Genomic DNA, 17,113 nt, shown 5'->3' on the forward strand with positions numbered 1-17,113 from the left:
TATCCCTGCAGCTGAACATATGAGGTGTTGGAAGAAAAGGACGTTCCAGCCCTGAATTTTGCACAATGAAGATTTAAATTTCAATTTATAAGTACTTACCCTGACCATCAGTTTTTATTACTCAATTTACAGAAATTCAAGTGTGTATCATTTAATTAATACACTCTGTTAGAAAACTTTTTTTTTTCTCCTAAAACTTTTTTTGGATGAGAAATGTTAGCAGAGGTTTAACTGATGATGCCACAAAAATATAATCAATTTAGTCCACAGATCGGATTTCTCTAAATCAAATTAGAATAAAAACCTGGCCTGACTGAGAAAATCGGGTCAGGTTATTAAACAGTGTCACTGCTTTTAAACCGTTTTCTATTGTTTTATACTTGTGCGTATGTATTAATTTGTTTTATTTTGTAACCAGGTTGCTGTGTATTGCAGACTTCTGCCCAGGTCCATCTTGAAAATGAGATCTAGATCTCAACGGGGTTTACCTGGTTAAATTAAGGAAATAACATTTTTTAAAAAGTGGATGTCATTTTTGGATTCAGCTGGTACAAAATAGTTCTTATTCAGTTGAAAAAACATGGACAACTTCCTAAAAGTATTTTTTTTGTAACTCGGTGTTATCAGTCAGTCAATCAAATTTTATTTGTATTGCACATTTCAGGAACAAGGCAGCTCAAAGTGCTTTACTTCATAAAAACACACAAATCAACAATTGAAACATTACATTTTTCCAAGTGTCGTCATTTATACATCAAAATGTTGGTCGGTGTTTCATTTATTATGGTACAAATGCAACTCTAGACATCTGGGTTTTGGTCTACATTTAAAGGAAGTCAGTGTTTTGGCTGTTTTACAGTTTTCAGAAAGTTTGTTCCAGATTTGCGGTGCATAGACACTGAAAGCTGCTTCTCCACGTTTGGTTCTGCTTCTGGGGATGCAGAGCAGAACCAGAACCAAAAGACATGAGACAACCAGAAGGTTGATACAACCACAACGGATCCTTAATGTAGTGTACTAAGCCGTTATCACACACATTTTGATATTATTATTACTAGGGATGCTCTGATCAGGTTTTTTGCTGCCGATTCCAATACTGATTACCCATGAGGCCGATCTCTGCCGATCGCCTGGATTGACTGTTTATGACAACAGTCATAAATATTCATGAAGACTTACTCATGTTCATGACAGGTGTTATGTCATGTGTATGACGGTGTCATGACAGTCTTATTCACGACCTGTCAAATAAAGTGTTACCCTTTTTGTATGTCGCTCCTTGGTGACATTCTGCTTTTAAGTACTTTTAAGACTACAGTTTGATGTCCGAGTTTGAAAAGTATCAAATCCTAGGTGTCGGATCGTTTTGTGCACATAAAGGAGGTTCCGGTTAGTCAGGTTGCAGCTGTTAGGGGGACTGGATTCTACAAGTGCTCCCATCACCCTCACCTTTTTGTTTCTTACTTCCTGTTTGGAACAGAAATCGGTTTAACGATCCAGTTTGGACTTTTAAAGTACTGGACATTTTCAATCTTTTCTGGCCAGAGTTTGGTATAAACAATCAAATAGACTTTTTCTTACCTACTCGTGCACTTACTAAAGAAGACGTACACCAAAATGATAGCGTTCAAGTTTTTCTGCACACCTTGTTGTACTTGTATACTGCTGCAGAAAGCTTTAGCCAGACAGAGCTGGCTAAAGCTCTTCCAGATGGCAGTGGTCTTCGCCATGCCTCCAAACTGCAGTTTCAGACTTTGTTTTGCCTTCTGGTGACAGAAGGAAAGAAAAGATATAAAATAAGAACTGCTTAGGTGGACAAGCCAGGTAGTTTAAGTTGATAGCAGAGAGCAAATGTAACATAACAACAAAAGCCTGAACAAAAAAAAACAGTTTTCAGAAAAGTAAGGAAATGAACAGAAGTCAGGGAATTGTTAGTCCATGATTTCAGCTCCGATTGTTCAATAGCAGTACTGTGAATATGAATTAAACATTTTGTTTTGTTTGTTTGTTTCAGTCAAAATGTGCCACTGTTCCTAGTGCGGATATCATTTGTTTTCAATTTCATACGCTGATGCGTTCATGGAGCTGTCCGTGGTCCTGAAGGAGCCGGCGGAGCTGTAATTCTGCACTTCTTCTGTTATTACACCTCAGCCAGTTTCGTCTCGACACTCTGCTGTCTGCGCACTATTCAAACCGCATTCGAACCAGCGCGCTGTGTAACATAGTTCCACCTCTCTGGACAGAATAACAAGCGGCAATGATTTTTAGAACAAAGCCATTTGGTTTGTAGAAACACAGCCGCCTGCGGCCGTCAAATATTGATTCCATAAAGATTTCCGTGATAACCCGGTTGCGCCAAAATGCATCTTTTATGAAATGCGTTATTGGAAACGTGACCACATTGACAGTGTTAGCTGAGATTGGAGCATAAAGTGCCACTGAGGGAAAAAAACAAAAACATTGAGGACGCCTGCTGCTCCTGCACATACTAATGTACGGTTAAAACTGAGTTATCCCTGAAATCCCACCTCTTATACTGAATGGAAATTTTAGGCTCACTCAAAATACACATTCGGCTTTACAACAGTTTCATTAAGATTTATTATGATCTCACTGGAAGCAGAGGCACCTGTTTGTTCAAGCACACCATGTTTAATTTGACTCGCGCCTTTGCAGACGTGCATCTGTTTGTTTCTTTACTGCAAACTAGGGCTGTTGTAAACAAATATTTTAGTAATCGAGTAATCTATTGATTATTCTTTTGATTACTTGAGTAATCTGTTAAAAAAATTATAAAATAAAATATTGGTAAATCTGGCATAACACTTACTATCGGTTACCAACATCAGTCCAATTTTTCATTTTTGAGCATTTCTAACAGTTACTTTTTTGTAGTTTAGAAAACTAACCTCTAACAATAATAGCTCACTTTCTAAGTTTACCTGAAGAAAAGTTATACAAAAATCTGAAATTATATTCAATTTAATAATAGGCAGGCTCACAAATACGCTTATAAAATGTCTATGATCCATCTTTTAGTTTATGTATTCATCTTCACTCAGTTTAATAGATGAACTCTCACCTTGCCCCATACCTGTCAAGCTTTGGGTTTGAGAATACGGGAAATGTCGTCTGGAGTGGGGGGCAGGCGAACGAACGAACGTAAGATGAGGGTGGAGGGGAGGAAATAGACCAGGGGACAGACGAACCTAAGTCCAGGGTGGGGGGACGAACGAACAAACGTAATGTACGACCGGTAGACCAGGGGACGAACGTAAGAACGGCAAGTAGCAATTCAGGATATTTACAGCACCTTCATTTATCACACTCTGAAACTCATCTACCAGCCATGTACTGCCACGATGATTTCTGCCATCCGTTTGTTGAGACCTCGATGATATGAAATTTATTGTGCGGTTCGTCCATAAAGCTACACTTGCACTGTAAGCATCAGCTACTCAGCCGCTCGCCGTGTTCAGTCTATCTGCTCACCTGTATAAATACTCCTGCAGCGCTCTGAACCAGCAGCTCCCGGAAGAGAAAAGCTGCCGTACTCCAGGCATCGCGTCAGTCATTTTAAGGATGCTTATTGGTCCCCGAAAAATGATGAAAAGCCGGGCATTATTATTAATCAATGAAATCCCCACGGGCCGAGCTTAAAAATTGGACGTTATGCTGCTAACACTCAGCTTCCGTCAACAACTCATAGGCGGAAGTGAGAGCTCCGTGCAACGCAAGTACTATCCCGGCCGGAACACGGTTCGCTAAAACATAAATTAACGAAGCTTCAAGGCAGGTAAATTTTCCTTGAGGAATTTTAATAATCGAGGTACTCGAATCATCCAAGGAATCGTTTCAGCCCTACTGCAAACTCTAAGTGCTTGACAGGAATGCAAGCTGCGTGCCTTTTTTTGATTCTTTCAATGCATTTTAGGGTTGTAGCCTGTTTTAAAGTCATTTACCTTTGCAGCTGTTTAAGAAAAGGTTTTTTATATATCCAGTGAATCTTTTGGAAGTCTGCAATATCTGCAAATATACAGTAACTATGGTGTATGTAGTCATATTCTTGGAACTACTGGCATATGCATATTATAAGCACATCAAATAAGGAGTGGGTCTGATTGTGCCTGATTTGTAAAAATGACCTGACATATTTAATTTTTTCTGATTTCTCTTTAAAAAACTATAGAACATAGGAACAACATTGAAAATACTTCTTTTTCTTACCCTTTCTGGAGACTCTAAAGGGCAACTTTGCTGTCTTCTATTTAACAATTATAGGAGATTTGAAAGGTGCCTCATAGAAACTCATAGAATATATAAATAAAGAATTACACAAGACTCTGAACTCCTTCTGCTCATAGTCGAACGGGAAGATTTTACTGCACATCTGCTATACCAAAACATCACATCCACATTGTTACAGAAATCCAAAGTCTTCCGTTTACGTAGCTCTTCTGGCTCCGTCTTACACTGGATGTGTGTTGGAAGTTCTGAGAATTAGGAATTGACCTCCTGGAATAATGAGAGGCGTCTTGACCTCACATCTGCTCCATTTTCAGAGGTTCTATTAGCCAAATCGTTTACTCCTTATCTGTCCAAACAGAGATTTGCCAGCTGAACTGTCCTCTCTTAAAAAGCCTTGTGCATCTGTGTGCTTCCCCTAAATTCATTTTGAACACATCAGTGGTAGCAAAAAAAGCTAACTTTGAGTCTTCTTCGTTCCGTGACAACATCCACACAGAAGAGTGCTGACATCACCAACTTCGCTCCTTAGATATAATGTGTTCACTGATGTTTATCCGTCCGTTATCTGTGCAGAATTGTGGGTAATTCAGAGAGCTCAATTAGCTTAGCGGTTGTGTTTTTGGACTGTGGGAGGAAACCGGAGTATCTGCAAATCATTGCAAAAACACAAAAATCTTACCAAGTAATTTTGGCAAATATTTTACTAAACTTGAAATGAGGCAAACTAGCTTAAAAAAATCACTTTTCAGTAAGATATAGTGGCTTGTTTTAAGTAAATAATTCCTTATTATTGGTGAAAAAGTTCTTGTTCTATTGGCAGATAAATGACCTTATAACAAGGTAAAAATGTCTTGTCATAAGTTAAATAATCTGCCAATGGAACAAGTATTTTTTCATCAATATTAAGGAATTATTTACTTAAAACAAACCTCTATAAGTTACTGAAAAGTTACATATAAGTTAGTTTTGTCTTATTTCAGGTGTATTAAGGCATTCGCTCTAGAAACTAGATTAAAAATACTTGGGAAGATTTTGTATTTTTGCAGGTAAAGCCAGGACCGTCTCGCTGCAAGGCAACAGTCCTACCCACTGCGCCATCGAGAAGCCCAAACATTTTTAATTTAGTTTCCAATTTTCTGAGTCAGGGCAGATGAAGCCGTCATGCTTCATTCCAGTTATTCAGAACGTCGCAAAAAAAAAAAAAAAAAATTCAGAACTTTCAAAGAAATCTGAATAGAGCTTCTCATTAATCGAATCAAGCAAATTCTCAGGCATTGAGAAAATGGATACAGAGAATGAAAGCTGAGCTGTGAAGCGGCGCTACAGTCGCAACAAGCTCCCTCCAAGGTGAGGCATTACGATCTTCACTGTTTGACAAACATGATAACAAACAGAGTTATCATGTCTTTTAGTAAATTTGAGGCTCTCATGTCTGAACACACACACACACTCATTTTACACACTTGCATTCTTCTGTGTGCTGGAGAGGCTTTCTTGGGAAACCAATTTAATGAGAATTTTGTAATAACAAGATGTCAGTTTGTGGGATTTAACGGCGCTACGTATCCCCAGACAGTTCATTATATTCTGCCAAGCCTCACACTAATTATTAGTCATGTTGCTTCCTTACTTGGAGCTTCTTTCCAAATCTGTTACCTTGATTGTAAGCCCTCAGTGGGCAGTAATTTGCTATAAACTTTATTACTATTATTCATTATTTATTTTTCTCTGCAGCAAGATTTGCTCATTTCTCTTGAAACGTATATTAATCACGTAAACACAAGTAGAAGAAGCAACCGGGTAAATAGTCCGTTTTTATTAACCTGTGAAAATAATTCTTGAGTGTTTACTGAATACCTCAAAAGAAACATAAATATTTTTTTTTAATTAATGTTAAAAAAAAAACCCAGAAATCTCATGAGCGTCCAGGGATACTTTTACTTAAATTTGCTGCAAACTTAATGCGGGATACATTATAATGCTATTGTAAATTATATATTATGAAACAAAGAACATTTTTAAGAAAGTAAAAGTTAAGACTAATATATTGCTTATTCCTTTAAAATTTTCCACTGAGCATTTCACTTGCAGGAAACTCACACAAACACAAACAAACCGCCGCACTTCAACTTCTTTTCATTGGCCTCTCGCGTTTTGTATCTGCAGTTACCCCGCTGTTTTTATTTTTCCCACCTATACACAGCAGAACACACACAGAGAGAAATCTTCAGAGTTTTCAGCCTCCCACCTGTTTGTATTGATCAGCGCGGCTCCGAGACGAGCCGGATCCGCAGACGGAGTCACTTCCTCCGCTGCACAACAGCTGGTGGCGTCGCACACTTTGTCGCAAACAGGAAGCACCCACATCCAAAGTTTGAACGCTGCAGACGTCTCCTCTGCATTTTGAGTTTAGTTAAAAGGTTGAATGCAGCTAATTACAAACATTTTTTCACCCTTGGCTTTCTTCATGCTAGATGTGTTTTGTTCTGTAAAGTTTATAAATGAAGTTCTTGATTAAAACAACAAACTCTCCCATTTGAGCCCAACACGGCCGTATTGGCCGCTTCTCTGATGAATGTTTACCTCGGCCAGCCTGTTGGTTTCGGTGGAAAGCCAGACCAATTAGGTGTGTTAATTAGTCGAGGCCTTTACAGAACAGCTGTGGCTTGTGCTAACTTGGTTAGCCAAACTAAAAGTCATCAGACTGGAGCAGTTTGGCTGTTTCACAACGTCAAACTGAGTCTGGTCACCTTTTTTTCTCTCTCTCTCTCAAAAGAAAAACGGTTTAAGTTTTAGGCTTTTTAAAAATTATTTTAGCTCTTGCACCAGAACAAAGTATCATCATTGTATGAAAAATTTGCCCACGCAGTCATGATCTCAGAATAATTAGAACCTTAACATGTCACCTTCCTAAAAGAATGGCCTGTGTCACTTTTTGCCAAGAGTGATTTTTTTATTTTTATTTTTTTTTGCCTAAATCATCCTTTGGGAATAAAGAGTTGTCCCCTTCACCCCCAAAGTTTTGGCCACTTTTGGCATTGTTCTTATCCCAGATTCTCCAAAGTCAACCCAGGTCTGTAATATTTTCAACATTGTATGTGGGTTTCCTGGATTCCTTTGCCTTGAAGATTTTTCCCAGAGACATCAAAAGAACCCCACACAGATCTCCTCCATAACTCAGTTTTTCGGTGTTCATTCACTCCTTCATTGTTTGAATATGGGCCTCAGCGGGGGATCCCTGCCTATATGTGTGGTTCAATATATAAAATTTTTCAAAATACCTTTAATCAAAAGAAATTGCTGTTTGGGAAGCTGAAATACCTCGGTGCAACTCTACTCGATAAATTATGTGCTGCCGTTCGCAATGAGGTCAATCAAGAAGTGCTGTTCGATCCCCTTGGTGCTGATTGGCTGTACATCAGAGGCGATGTACATCACAGCTTTATGGCGTCAAAAATCCATCACTGCCAAATGTTAGCAACATTTAAAATTTCAACACAGTCCTTCCAAGTGCTTCCTATCTGCTTGCGTTCTCAAATGGTGCAAACATGACCTCATCTGTAAAAAACACACAGACACACTTTACCTGGAAAGACTGTCTGTCCCCTCACATTTTGTGATTGTTGTCACGCTTAAATTTGAGAAATTTTTATATGAAACAAAGTTACCCACAGTAGTTTACAAAATAGCAAAAAATAAAAATAAAAAAGTAGTTTGATTATATTGGTAATCTCAAGTACTACATTAAAAAAAAGCTATAAAAAACTTAATCAACTCAGCATTTGAAAACTGCATCTTGTGTTTACTCAGATTATTTTCATCTGACTTTTAAAATAACTTTGATAAATGTCATCCAAGCAAACTGCTGACCCATTCCAAATGAGAGGGATTTTGGTTATGTTAACCTTGATTTGAAGCATTCTCAATCTGCCACATAAGTTTAACTCTCTGGAAAAAACAACAACAAAAAAACAACACAAACATTATTGCAAACTGCTAACCTTGCAGATCCAGCAGAGTGTGTGGGCGTTTGGGGGTGTGTGTGCGTGGGTGAGAACATCCCGTGCTTGGTATTCTAGCGTGTGCTGCTCTCTGTCAGGGGAGAAGCTGAATTGTGTCTTAAACCTTCTGCTCCCTCGCCTGTTAATCTGCCAGTATTTGACACTGCATGGCTACCTCCCATCAGTCCGCAGCCATTTTCAGTGATAGATAGGACAAGCTAATGGCAGCAGCTACTTGGAGAGAGAAAGAGAGAGAAATGGACGGAGAAGTCGGGGTGTGTAAAGAGAGAGGAGGTGGAGGAAGAGGAACGAGATGAAAGGATGTAATGAGAAAAATCACGGAGCTCCAAGCTTTTTGTCCTCCTTCCATTGTTTCTTCTCGCCTATCTGAGGGGCCTCGCTGGCCCCTTCTCCAAAAACCGCTTTCCCCTCATCAGGGTTTGGGTATATGGCAATGCAATCACCAGAAAACACTGTCTCCATCTGTCTGGCCTAAATTGAGCAGCCTCACAGCTGCTCCCAGGGATTCGTGGCTGTAAAGCAGAAGAGGGAAGAGTTGGAACGGCGCTGGTTTTCCTTCCTGTCCGTTCGCAATCCGGCCAAAACGTCAGCGCCACGTCCGACACGCTGTCTGCTTTGTGTGGCGGACTAGTTTTCCTAGTTTGAGTGTGGTTTAAGAAGGGAGTAAAAATGTAAACTTTTTTCGTCTCTCTTTTTTTGTTGTAGCTTTGTGTTTTGCATTTTTCAAAAGAGGCAGAAAATGGGTGAATGATTTGGCTGATTACTCACTTATTTCTGATTTTAGATGTCCAAAATATGCAATATCTGCATAAGCAAGTGTTTGCAATGTACAGTAGGTCGAACTTGAATTCAAACTTTTTGAATTAGAATTGGTCAATACCTTCATTGACCAACACAAACTTCCCTGCAAATTATCATCCTTTAACTCTCATGTGTGGTGATGTTTTAGCCGTCAACATAAATGTGTTTTACTGACATGTTGTTAGATAAACCAAACTATTATTTAGCTGAAGAAAAAAGGAAAGGATAGATGGTTAAATAAATCGGTAACACTTCATTTGAAGGAATGTGCATAAGACTGACATGACAGAACACCGGTCATGAACATGAAGGAGTCTTTATGAATTTTTTCCTGTTTTCCTGAAACTTATTCGGCAAATAACACTTTTAATGCAAAGTTGACACTTTTAATTGACTTTTATTGCAAATTTTAATAAAACTTTGCATTAAACGGTTCATTATTGACCAAATAATGCAAAGTTGACACTCTTAATGGACTTTTAATGCAACCTTTCATTAATAATTATAAAATATTATATTACCAAATGACTCTTCGTGACAGTCACAAACATTCATAAAGACTCCTTCATGTTTATGACAGATGTTATGTCAGTCTTCAGATAGTGTCACCAATAAATCAAATCAACACCTGAAAAGTGTGGCATGCGTTTGGATACCCATAAACAAAATACAGCAGGACAGTTTGAGGCCACCCAATTAGTAAATAGAGTCCAGCTTTTTCATAATTTAATGTAAATAAATAAGTAAAGTAAATAAAAGCAAAGACAAAGTCCAGACCTGAATCTAAACGAGAATCTATGTAAATACCTGAAAACAGATGTTCACAGATGTGAAGCAGGTAGAAAGATACGATAGAAAAAAACAAACTTGCAGCTGTAATTGCAGCGAGAGGCAAATACATTCACTTTTCAGATTTTTATTTGCAAAGAAGTTTTAAAACCATAATTTTCTTTTCACTTCACACGTTACGTACACTTTGTGTTGGTCTTTCACGTACAATTCCTATGAAACACATTAAGGCCTGCAGTAACGCGATAAAAGGGACACACTTTGCTGCATATTAAAGCAACGCAATCCTTTACATCGGAGAACCACCATGGTCACTTTAAGCAAAGGCAGTTTTTAAACATGCTTTCCTTTAGTCGTGTACTACAATTTATTTTGAAGCCATTTTGTTCATTTAATCCACCTAATGGAAAAACGTGGTCAACAGTTTTTAGTTTTCACCCCATGGAAGAGGAAAGAAGTAAAACGAGACTGAATGCTGTAGCATAAGAGCCTTCAAGCTGTTGCAGAAGGAAGGTTTTAGCTCTCTGCTAAAAAAAAGAAGAAAAAACACTCAAATCCTGCGAGCTCAGCCTGGTCTTTTAATTAACTCTGGGGCCTTATTGGTAGGACCCCGGTGTGGTGGGCTCTGCCTGGAAGCGAAACCCTCCTGTGGAGGTGGATCACCTGCCGTTACTGACTAATTATGAACATCCTTATCTTCTTCTTGGCTCTTTCGCTGACCCACCACTTCACCGCTTGTAAGAGGTTCTCATATCTAAGAGGCTGTGGGTAGAAGGAGAAGAGGAGGAAGCGCTTAAAAGAAATGAATGCATTAGTTTATAGTTTAGGTTATTATTTAGATAAAAACTATTGTGTTTTTGTTTTAATCCCACATGAAAAGTAACTCCTCTGTTTTTTTGGTTAAGCTAAATTTGAAAATGTTTTGATGTCATCAGTCAGAAAGGAAAATCACATTCAGGCTAATTGTTGCAAATCTTTACTACATTCAATGTTTTAAGTGATGCAGCCTGGAGGGTTTTATGTTTGCGACCATTTTTAACCAGGCATGTGTCCGGATGAAACTCTCACAATTAAACATTATCATGATGATTTTACAACATAATGATTCCAGAAACATTTTAATAAGGAAAAATGCAAAAACCATTCTAATTCATAAAACAAAACCAATTTATACTACGAATAACAAGTCTCTTGTTTTAATTGTATTTATATTATTAGCATTCATTCTTATTTTGCAGATATTTTTTGTCATTCTTGTATTTTAAGTGTAAATGTTGATATTAGCTGGATAGCTAGCCTGCAGTCCGCTGCTTAACAGAACTGAAACTCTCATTTTGCCAACCGTCGTTTGAAAGTGATGCTGCCTCAATATGAGCAATTTTAATTTCAGCCCCATTCATTTTATAATTGCAAATATTTCCAAATATCACAATTTATCTTTTTTGTCAATGAGAAAAAAGTGTAAGAAAGTGTAAAAACCGTGAAAAGGCAGATCTGTGCATCCTCTTTTTAGTCATTTGATTATTCTAGCACTTTCTCTGGCCTCTCATTAAATCAATATTTAAAGAAAATAGACAATATGAAATTGTTTAAAACTATAACTCTTCAAAACCTTGATTTTTATTTTGATATGACAGCTGTGAGTTAATGGTAGGATTAAGACAAAGGTATTTTATTCAACATATTGCTTCACTGCTGAAGTGAAGTAGGCACAAAGATTACATTAAGGTACAGAATCTGCAAGAACTCACAAATGTTGCATTTCTTTAATTGTGTAGTTTAAAAACTTAAAAAATGTGTTTAAACAGCTTTTAATTCCCCTCTTTTAGTGGCAGGACACGTCACCGGTGGCTTTAGTTTGTTTCTGGAGGTTAAACAACGTGACGTGTTTATATGCTGTATTAAATTTGGCCTGGAAGATCTTCAACCATCTGTCACATTTTCCAGTAGTTTCTGTTTCCCTTAATGTCGGTGTTAGCAGCTGTGTCGATGAAACAAACAAGTTTTGGCTTGGAGCGCAGACACTTAACCAAATCGAATGAAAATAAAATCAATCCTAATGTTATAATGTGTCTCGGTTCTTGATGGAAGAGGAGCTGTAAATCAGAAACAGAACGGTGAATCCTGTCTTTCCAAAGTGTGAAAATGACTCTTTGCGATCGACTTAGGGTAAACAACTGCCCCCAGATGCAAAAGCCTTTAGTTCAACAGCAGGCCTGACCTGAGCAGCTGAGTGGTTTATGGGTAAATCATAATAAAAATAAATAGATAAAATATTTCAAGCCAAGTTTTGACCAAAAACTGTATCTCTGCCTCAACTTTCACGTTTTCATTTTTTTTCTGACCGTTAAACCGATCAGATCTGTATTCTGTTGTGTTGCCGTATTGTTTAGAGTTGATGCTGCTGTCTCAGTCTGGCTATATATTGGCCTATATTGTTTTGTAGTGTAAAAATATGTATGGCTAATCCCGGCAGCCTCTGTTCAGTTTCTGGTCCCTGCGGCCTTGTGGCTCTGCTGAGTGGGCCTTTTTTCTGTCTTTTCTGCTGTAATGGTGGTATTTCACTGAGGTTGAAATATTGGCCTTAATGTGGATTTTAGCTGTTGCCTTTTCCCCATAATTTATAATATAAAGTAGCTAGAAAACATAGATGGACTGTATCAACAGTGATGTAAACATGAAAAAGTTTGAATCAAAAGATGCAAGTCAAATCAGAAGAATTGAAACGTATGAAGACCAAAAAAAAAAAAAACACGAGGCATATTACAGAAAGAATAGAATAACAAAACTATTCTGTGGCACATGCCATGACTAAGTACAGTCAAAATACAAAAATCAACATATAACAATTAAAAGTTAAAGACTTTGTCTCAAGCCACGTATGAGACGAACCAAATGTAGAACAAGGAGGTCTGCTCAGGCGAAACCAAAACTGACCTCTTTGACCTGTGTGTCTGATTCTGAACCCAACAGAAATAAGAAATATAAATATCAAGAAACATAAAGAACAAAAACTGAATTAACAGTGGCGACCTACGTAGTGTGGATCTGATTAATACATGCAAAACAGGTGAGACTATTGGATGGTAAACTCCTGATGGAGAACAGTTAGCTACACAGATCCATTCAGCAAATTAGAATTTATTTCAAGAACTTTATTACTAATTTAAACCTAATTTGTGTATTAATTACATACAGTTGGATATCTGAAGTTTCTGTTATTGCTAATTATGATGAGTTTTCCACTTATGGCTGAAATGAAAAAATATTATGCGAGACCAATAAAAAACATTTTCAAGATAATTTGCTTGATGGAAACTACCTGCTTAAATTTTGTCAGGTTTCAAAATGTATTTTTAATCTGAAAAATGAGCCTCATCAAGAACGCATATTCACATTTGATTATGACTGCAGACAAGGAACAGGAAACACAAGAAGGGGGCAATAAACTCTGCTCTTTTAAAATTGCCCAGACAAAATATAGACTACTGTTCGACGTCTGTGGGAGAAATTGCAGTTACGGATTTGTCCATAATGACCGAGCTTGAGTTACTTCACAAAGACAAATAAGCAAATATTTTAGCCTGTAGATGTGCGAAACCAATAGAAAAAATACCTCCAATACACTCGCAGTTATAGTTGCATGAAATATGGTTCTGCAAAATGTTATGTCGAATAGTGACGCTCGTTGCATCTTCAGGTTTTTATCTGGAATTTAAAAGAACGATTTCCTTCCACTTCCCTCTTCTGTGCTGCGTTGTGCTTTCGACTACTTCATAAAATCCCCCAAAAATACATCCAAATTTATGATTTCCACTTGAAAAATCTAAAAATAAATAAATAATTATTTTTACTTTTGCAAGGGCTTTACGTGGCATTGAAACAATCCGTGGCGATGCACACCGGCCTCTCGTTTTTGTTTTTAAAAACCTCTCTGGCGAGCAGATCATTACAGATTTTTGCCGAGGCTCCGCCAGGACTTCATTACTCGTCTAACTCTCTTTATTTCCTAACGCTCTGAGATTCATCTACTGTGAAATCACCCGTCACTGCCGAGTCGAATAGTTGGAATAGGTCTGTGGGTTTCTTAGAATTAATAAATGTTATAAGAAAAAAAATAAATGTTTGAATACAACTTCATATTTAATTTCCTGGAACAGCTGGCTCTTCAAACAGAAGTAAACAGTGAATGTATCGGGGGACTGTTTTCATTAGTGAATAAATTCTCATCAGGTCCTCTAATTACTACTCCTGGCAGCAGGGCCGCAAGAGCAGGGATGGAGTCAAAATAAACTTTGCTGTGTGTGCAGGCGTGTGTGTGTGTGTGTGTGTGTGTGTGTGTTGATTGTGATAAAGAGTTTGTCTTTACCCATATTTCCTCCAGCGCCCCCTTTGCTCTGCTCTCCTGACATCGTGCGCGGCAACCCGCTGTCAGAGAAGGCCTCCTAAATAGTCTGGACAGTGTCAGAATCTGCGAGGCAGAAATGGAAGAAGCCGCAGCTACAGTTCAACCCCCGAGCCTGGAGTTCCGCTTCCTGTTATGTCAAACTGTCTCTATGAGTTTGTGAATGTGCAAAACTGTAGTTGCTGTCCCCTCTTCAACCCCCAGGGCGGCACCATCTTATTTTCCCGTTTTTTCCCTTCGGATGGGATATGCTTGTTGTCAGCTTGCCACAGAGATTCGCTCAACTTTAAAATTCTCTCTCTGTATCTCGCGCTCGTCTCTATCAGAGGCATCAGACCAGAGTGTGGAAGAAACAGATTTTTTTAAATTAAAAGTCTGGAGGCTGCGTTACTCCGTAGCCTGGGAGTCGGCGAATGAGCCACCTGTTTTACTTCCCTCTGTGTTGAGCCAGATCTCGTTTAGTGCTCTACGGCACTTTCCTACCCGGCGGTAATAACGGAGCGCTTTAGTTTCTTCGCAGATCTGAAGAGGTTCTCACCTTTCAAAGCAAAGAAGAACAAAATAAATCAGCGTTGACTCGAAAACATTTTGTAATGTATGAAGTAACCTTCATACTTACAATGTATGAAGGTTGTAAGTATTAAAGACATTGTGCTTCTTTACGTTGCACTTTTTATCCCCGGTTGTGAGCTGAGCTAAGGTCTAATTTTTAAGAGATTTTCTACTTTTCCTTAAAGCTGATTTTCATTTTCTGTTGTTGATATTTAGCTTAGAAGTCATGAAGTAGGAAATTCTTGAACTTTAACCTCTTGAATGATTGGCAAAATACACACTCGTGTAAAGACATATGTGATCACGTCAGTGTCACTGTGTGCTCTAAAAGTGCAGCTAAAGCTCAGCCGTTATAGTCGCACTTTGAGGTTTTCTACTTTATCTGTTCATTTGTTTCCTTTTTCCAAAAGGAGTGACATTCACAAAGGTCGTCGCATCTTTTTTTTTTTTTTTAAAGATATTTTAAAAAATGTCAAAACTCATGTTAGCTAACAGTTGCACAACACCGTTCTCTCTCATACGCTGGACCTTTTTTTCCCCCCTGCATTTGTCTCAATCTTTCATCATAACATTACCAGTCAATAAGCAGTGATTTATCAGTCTCTCAGAAGCCAGTCCATGCTGGCTCCTGAGCTCACTTGATTTGCTCATCATCTGTACAATTTCCTCCAATATCCTCAGCTTAATACCGTCCACTGTCACTGTGCAGCAGCGATAGCATAGATTAGCCTGCAGCAAAGCCAGCCAGACACATATCTGCTGTTTAGTGTGGGCATAAAAGATACGGCTTCTATTAGGAGGCGGGAAGACACTGCAGAATGGCTTTCTTACATAGCTGCATTATGCTGATTTCTGATATGCCTTCAAAAACATCCAGCATATGAGCTGCTCTGAATATCATTTTTGAAATGCATTGCTTTTTTTAAGTGCGTTTTTTTTTTTTTTTTTTTTTGCTTGCTTTCTGTCCCTCTCGCTGCAACAGCAACAGCATCGCAGCCTCCTCAGTGTGTGCCTTCAACCTGAGCGCCATCACCCAAACCTTCAATGGGCCCTTCCGCTCCCAGGAGAATCCCCGCTCCACCTGGCTCCCCACGCCCAACCCCATCCACAACTTCCAGGTTGGTTTCCACACAGAGTCTCTTCGGGGAACCTGGCGATACACACAGAATTGTCATTTCAATTTCAGCTGGGCATAAGCTGGGACCAGAGAAAAGGTAACAAAAATATAATATAAAAGTATGTCACAGACAAGGTTTAGAGGCTTGTTATCTAACTTGCAAAAAGAATGATTTAAAATGTTGATGTATTTTTTTTTTGTGCTAAGCTGATATAAACAACCTCTGGGTTATGTTTCTATTCGTTTTTACGTTTCTTCTTTCCAAGTTAGCTGAGATTCTGACAGATTGGATGAAAACCAGCGGTAAACTCGTTCTAGTCTTGTCAAAAATTCTCAATTGGATTTATGTCTGGGGTTTGACTGAGCCATTCCAACACATTAACATACCGTGATGTAAGTTGTCCTATTGTAGCTCTGATGTGTTTTTAGGATTGTCGTCCTTCTGGTAGGTAACTATCCATCGCGATGCCAAGTCTTTTGACGCCTCCAATATGTTTTCTTCCACAGTTGCTCTGTATCTCCCAAACATGAAAAGATTCCATGTTTCTATTGAAGAAAAACATTTTCATACCATAATATTACCACCATGATGTCTCCACAACTTTGTGCCCAGCCCAGCTGATGCGTTGCTCTCGAATGTTGTCTAAAAAACCAATCTGATTCACAGAACGGCTGGATTTACACAGAGATGAAATTGCACACAGCTGAACTAATTTCATCTGTTTTTGTTGTGCTGAATTTTATTTATGGGTATCGGTGTAAAGGGGATGGCACATGTAGGCATGCTTCACTTTTAAGATGCTAGTAAAAACGTTTCAAAACCTGCATCATTTTTCTTTCATTTCACAATGATGCACAAATCACTTGTTGGTCTCCGTCATACGATCCCAATTAAATCAGCATGTGGCTGTGAATAAAACAGAACAGCCCACAAACGGATTATTATGTCAGGAATAATTGATAAGACAGCCTGATAGAGTTTCAAACTATTTATTTAACAGAGGAATTTAATTACAAAGAAACAATAAGGAAAACACAATCATCGTCGCACAATGTTTTTAGGTGTGCTTGTCGGGCTCTGGCAGGAGGCTGACAACTGTTTTCCAGGGCTGCATGTTTTAGATGTTTTCCTGCTTAAACATGCATGACTGAGATGAATGGGTCATTAGTAGGCTCCTG

The 17,113-nt window shown here is 38.4% G+C and overlaps 1 protein-coding gene across 2 annotated transcripts in view; it reads left to right on the top strand.

Annotated features, from left to right (window-relative positions):
* The window catches only part of sema5ba (sema domain, seven thrombospondin repeats (type 1 and type 1-like), transmembrane domain (TM) and short cytoplasmic domain, (semaphorin) 5Ba), a 241,737-nt gene that overhangs the window by 167,137 nt on the left and 57,487 nt on the right, over positions 1-17,113 (top strand). For both annotated transcript variants that reach the window (XM_028022682.1, XM_028022681.1), the window contains exon 10: positions 15,800-15,935. In XM_028022682.1, coding sequence (XP_027878483.1) covers positions 15,800-15,935 — 136 coding nt within the window. The remainder of the gene's footprint in view (positions 1-15,799; positions 15,936-17,113) is intronic.

The sequence above is a fragment of the Xiphophorus couchianus genome, chromosome 7 (genome assembly GCF_001444195.1).
Source record: "Xiphophorus couchianus chromosome 7, X_couchianus-1.0, whole genome shotgun sequence".
NCBI classification, from domain to species: domain Eukaryota; kingdom Metazoa; phylum Chordata; class Actinopteri; order Cyprinodontiformes; family Poeciliidae; genus Xiphophorus; species Xiphophorus couchianus.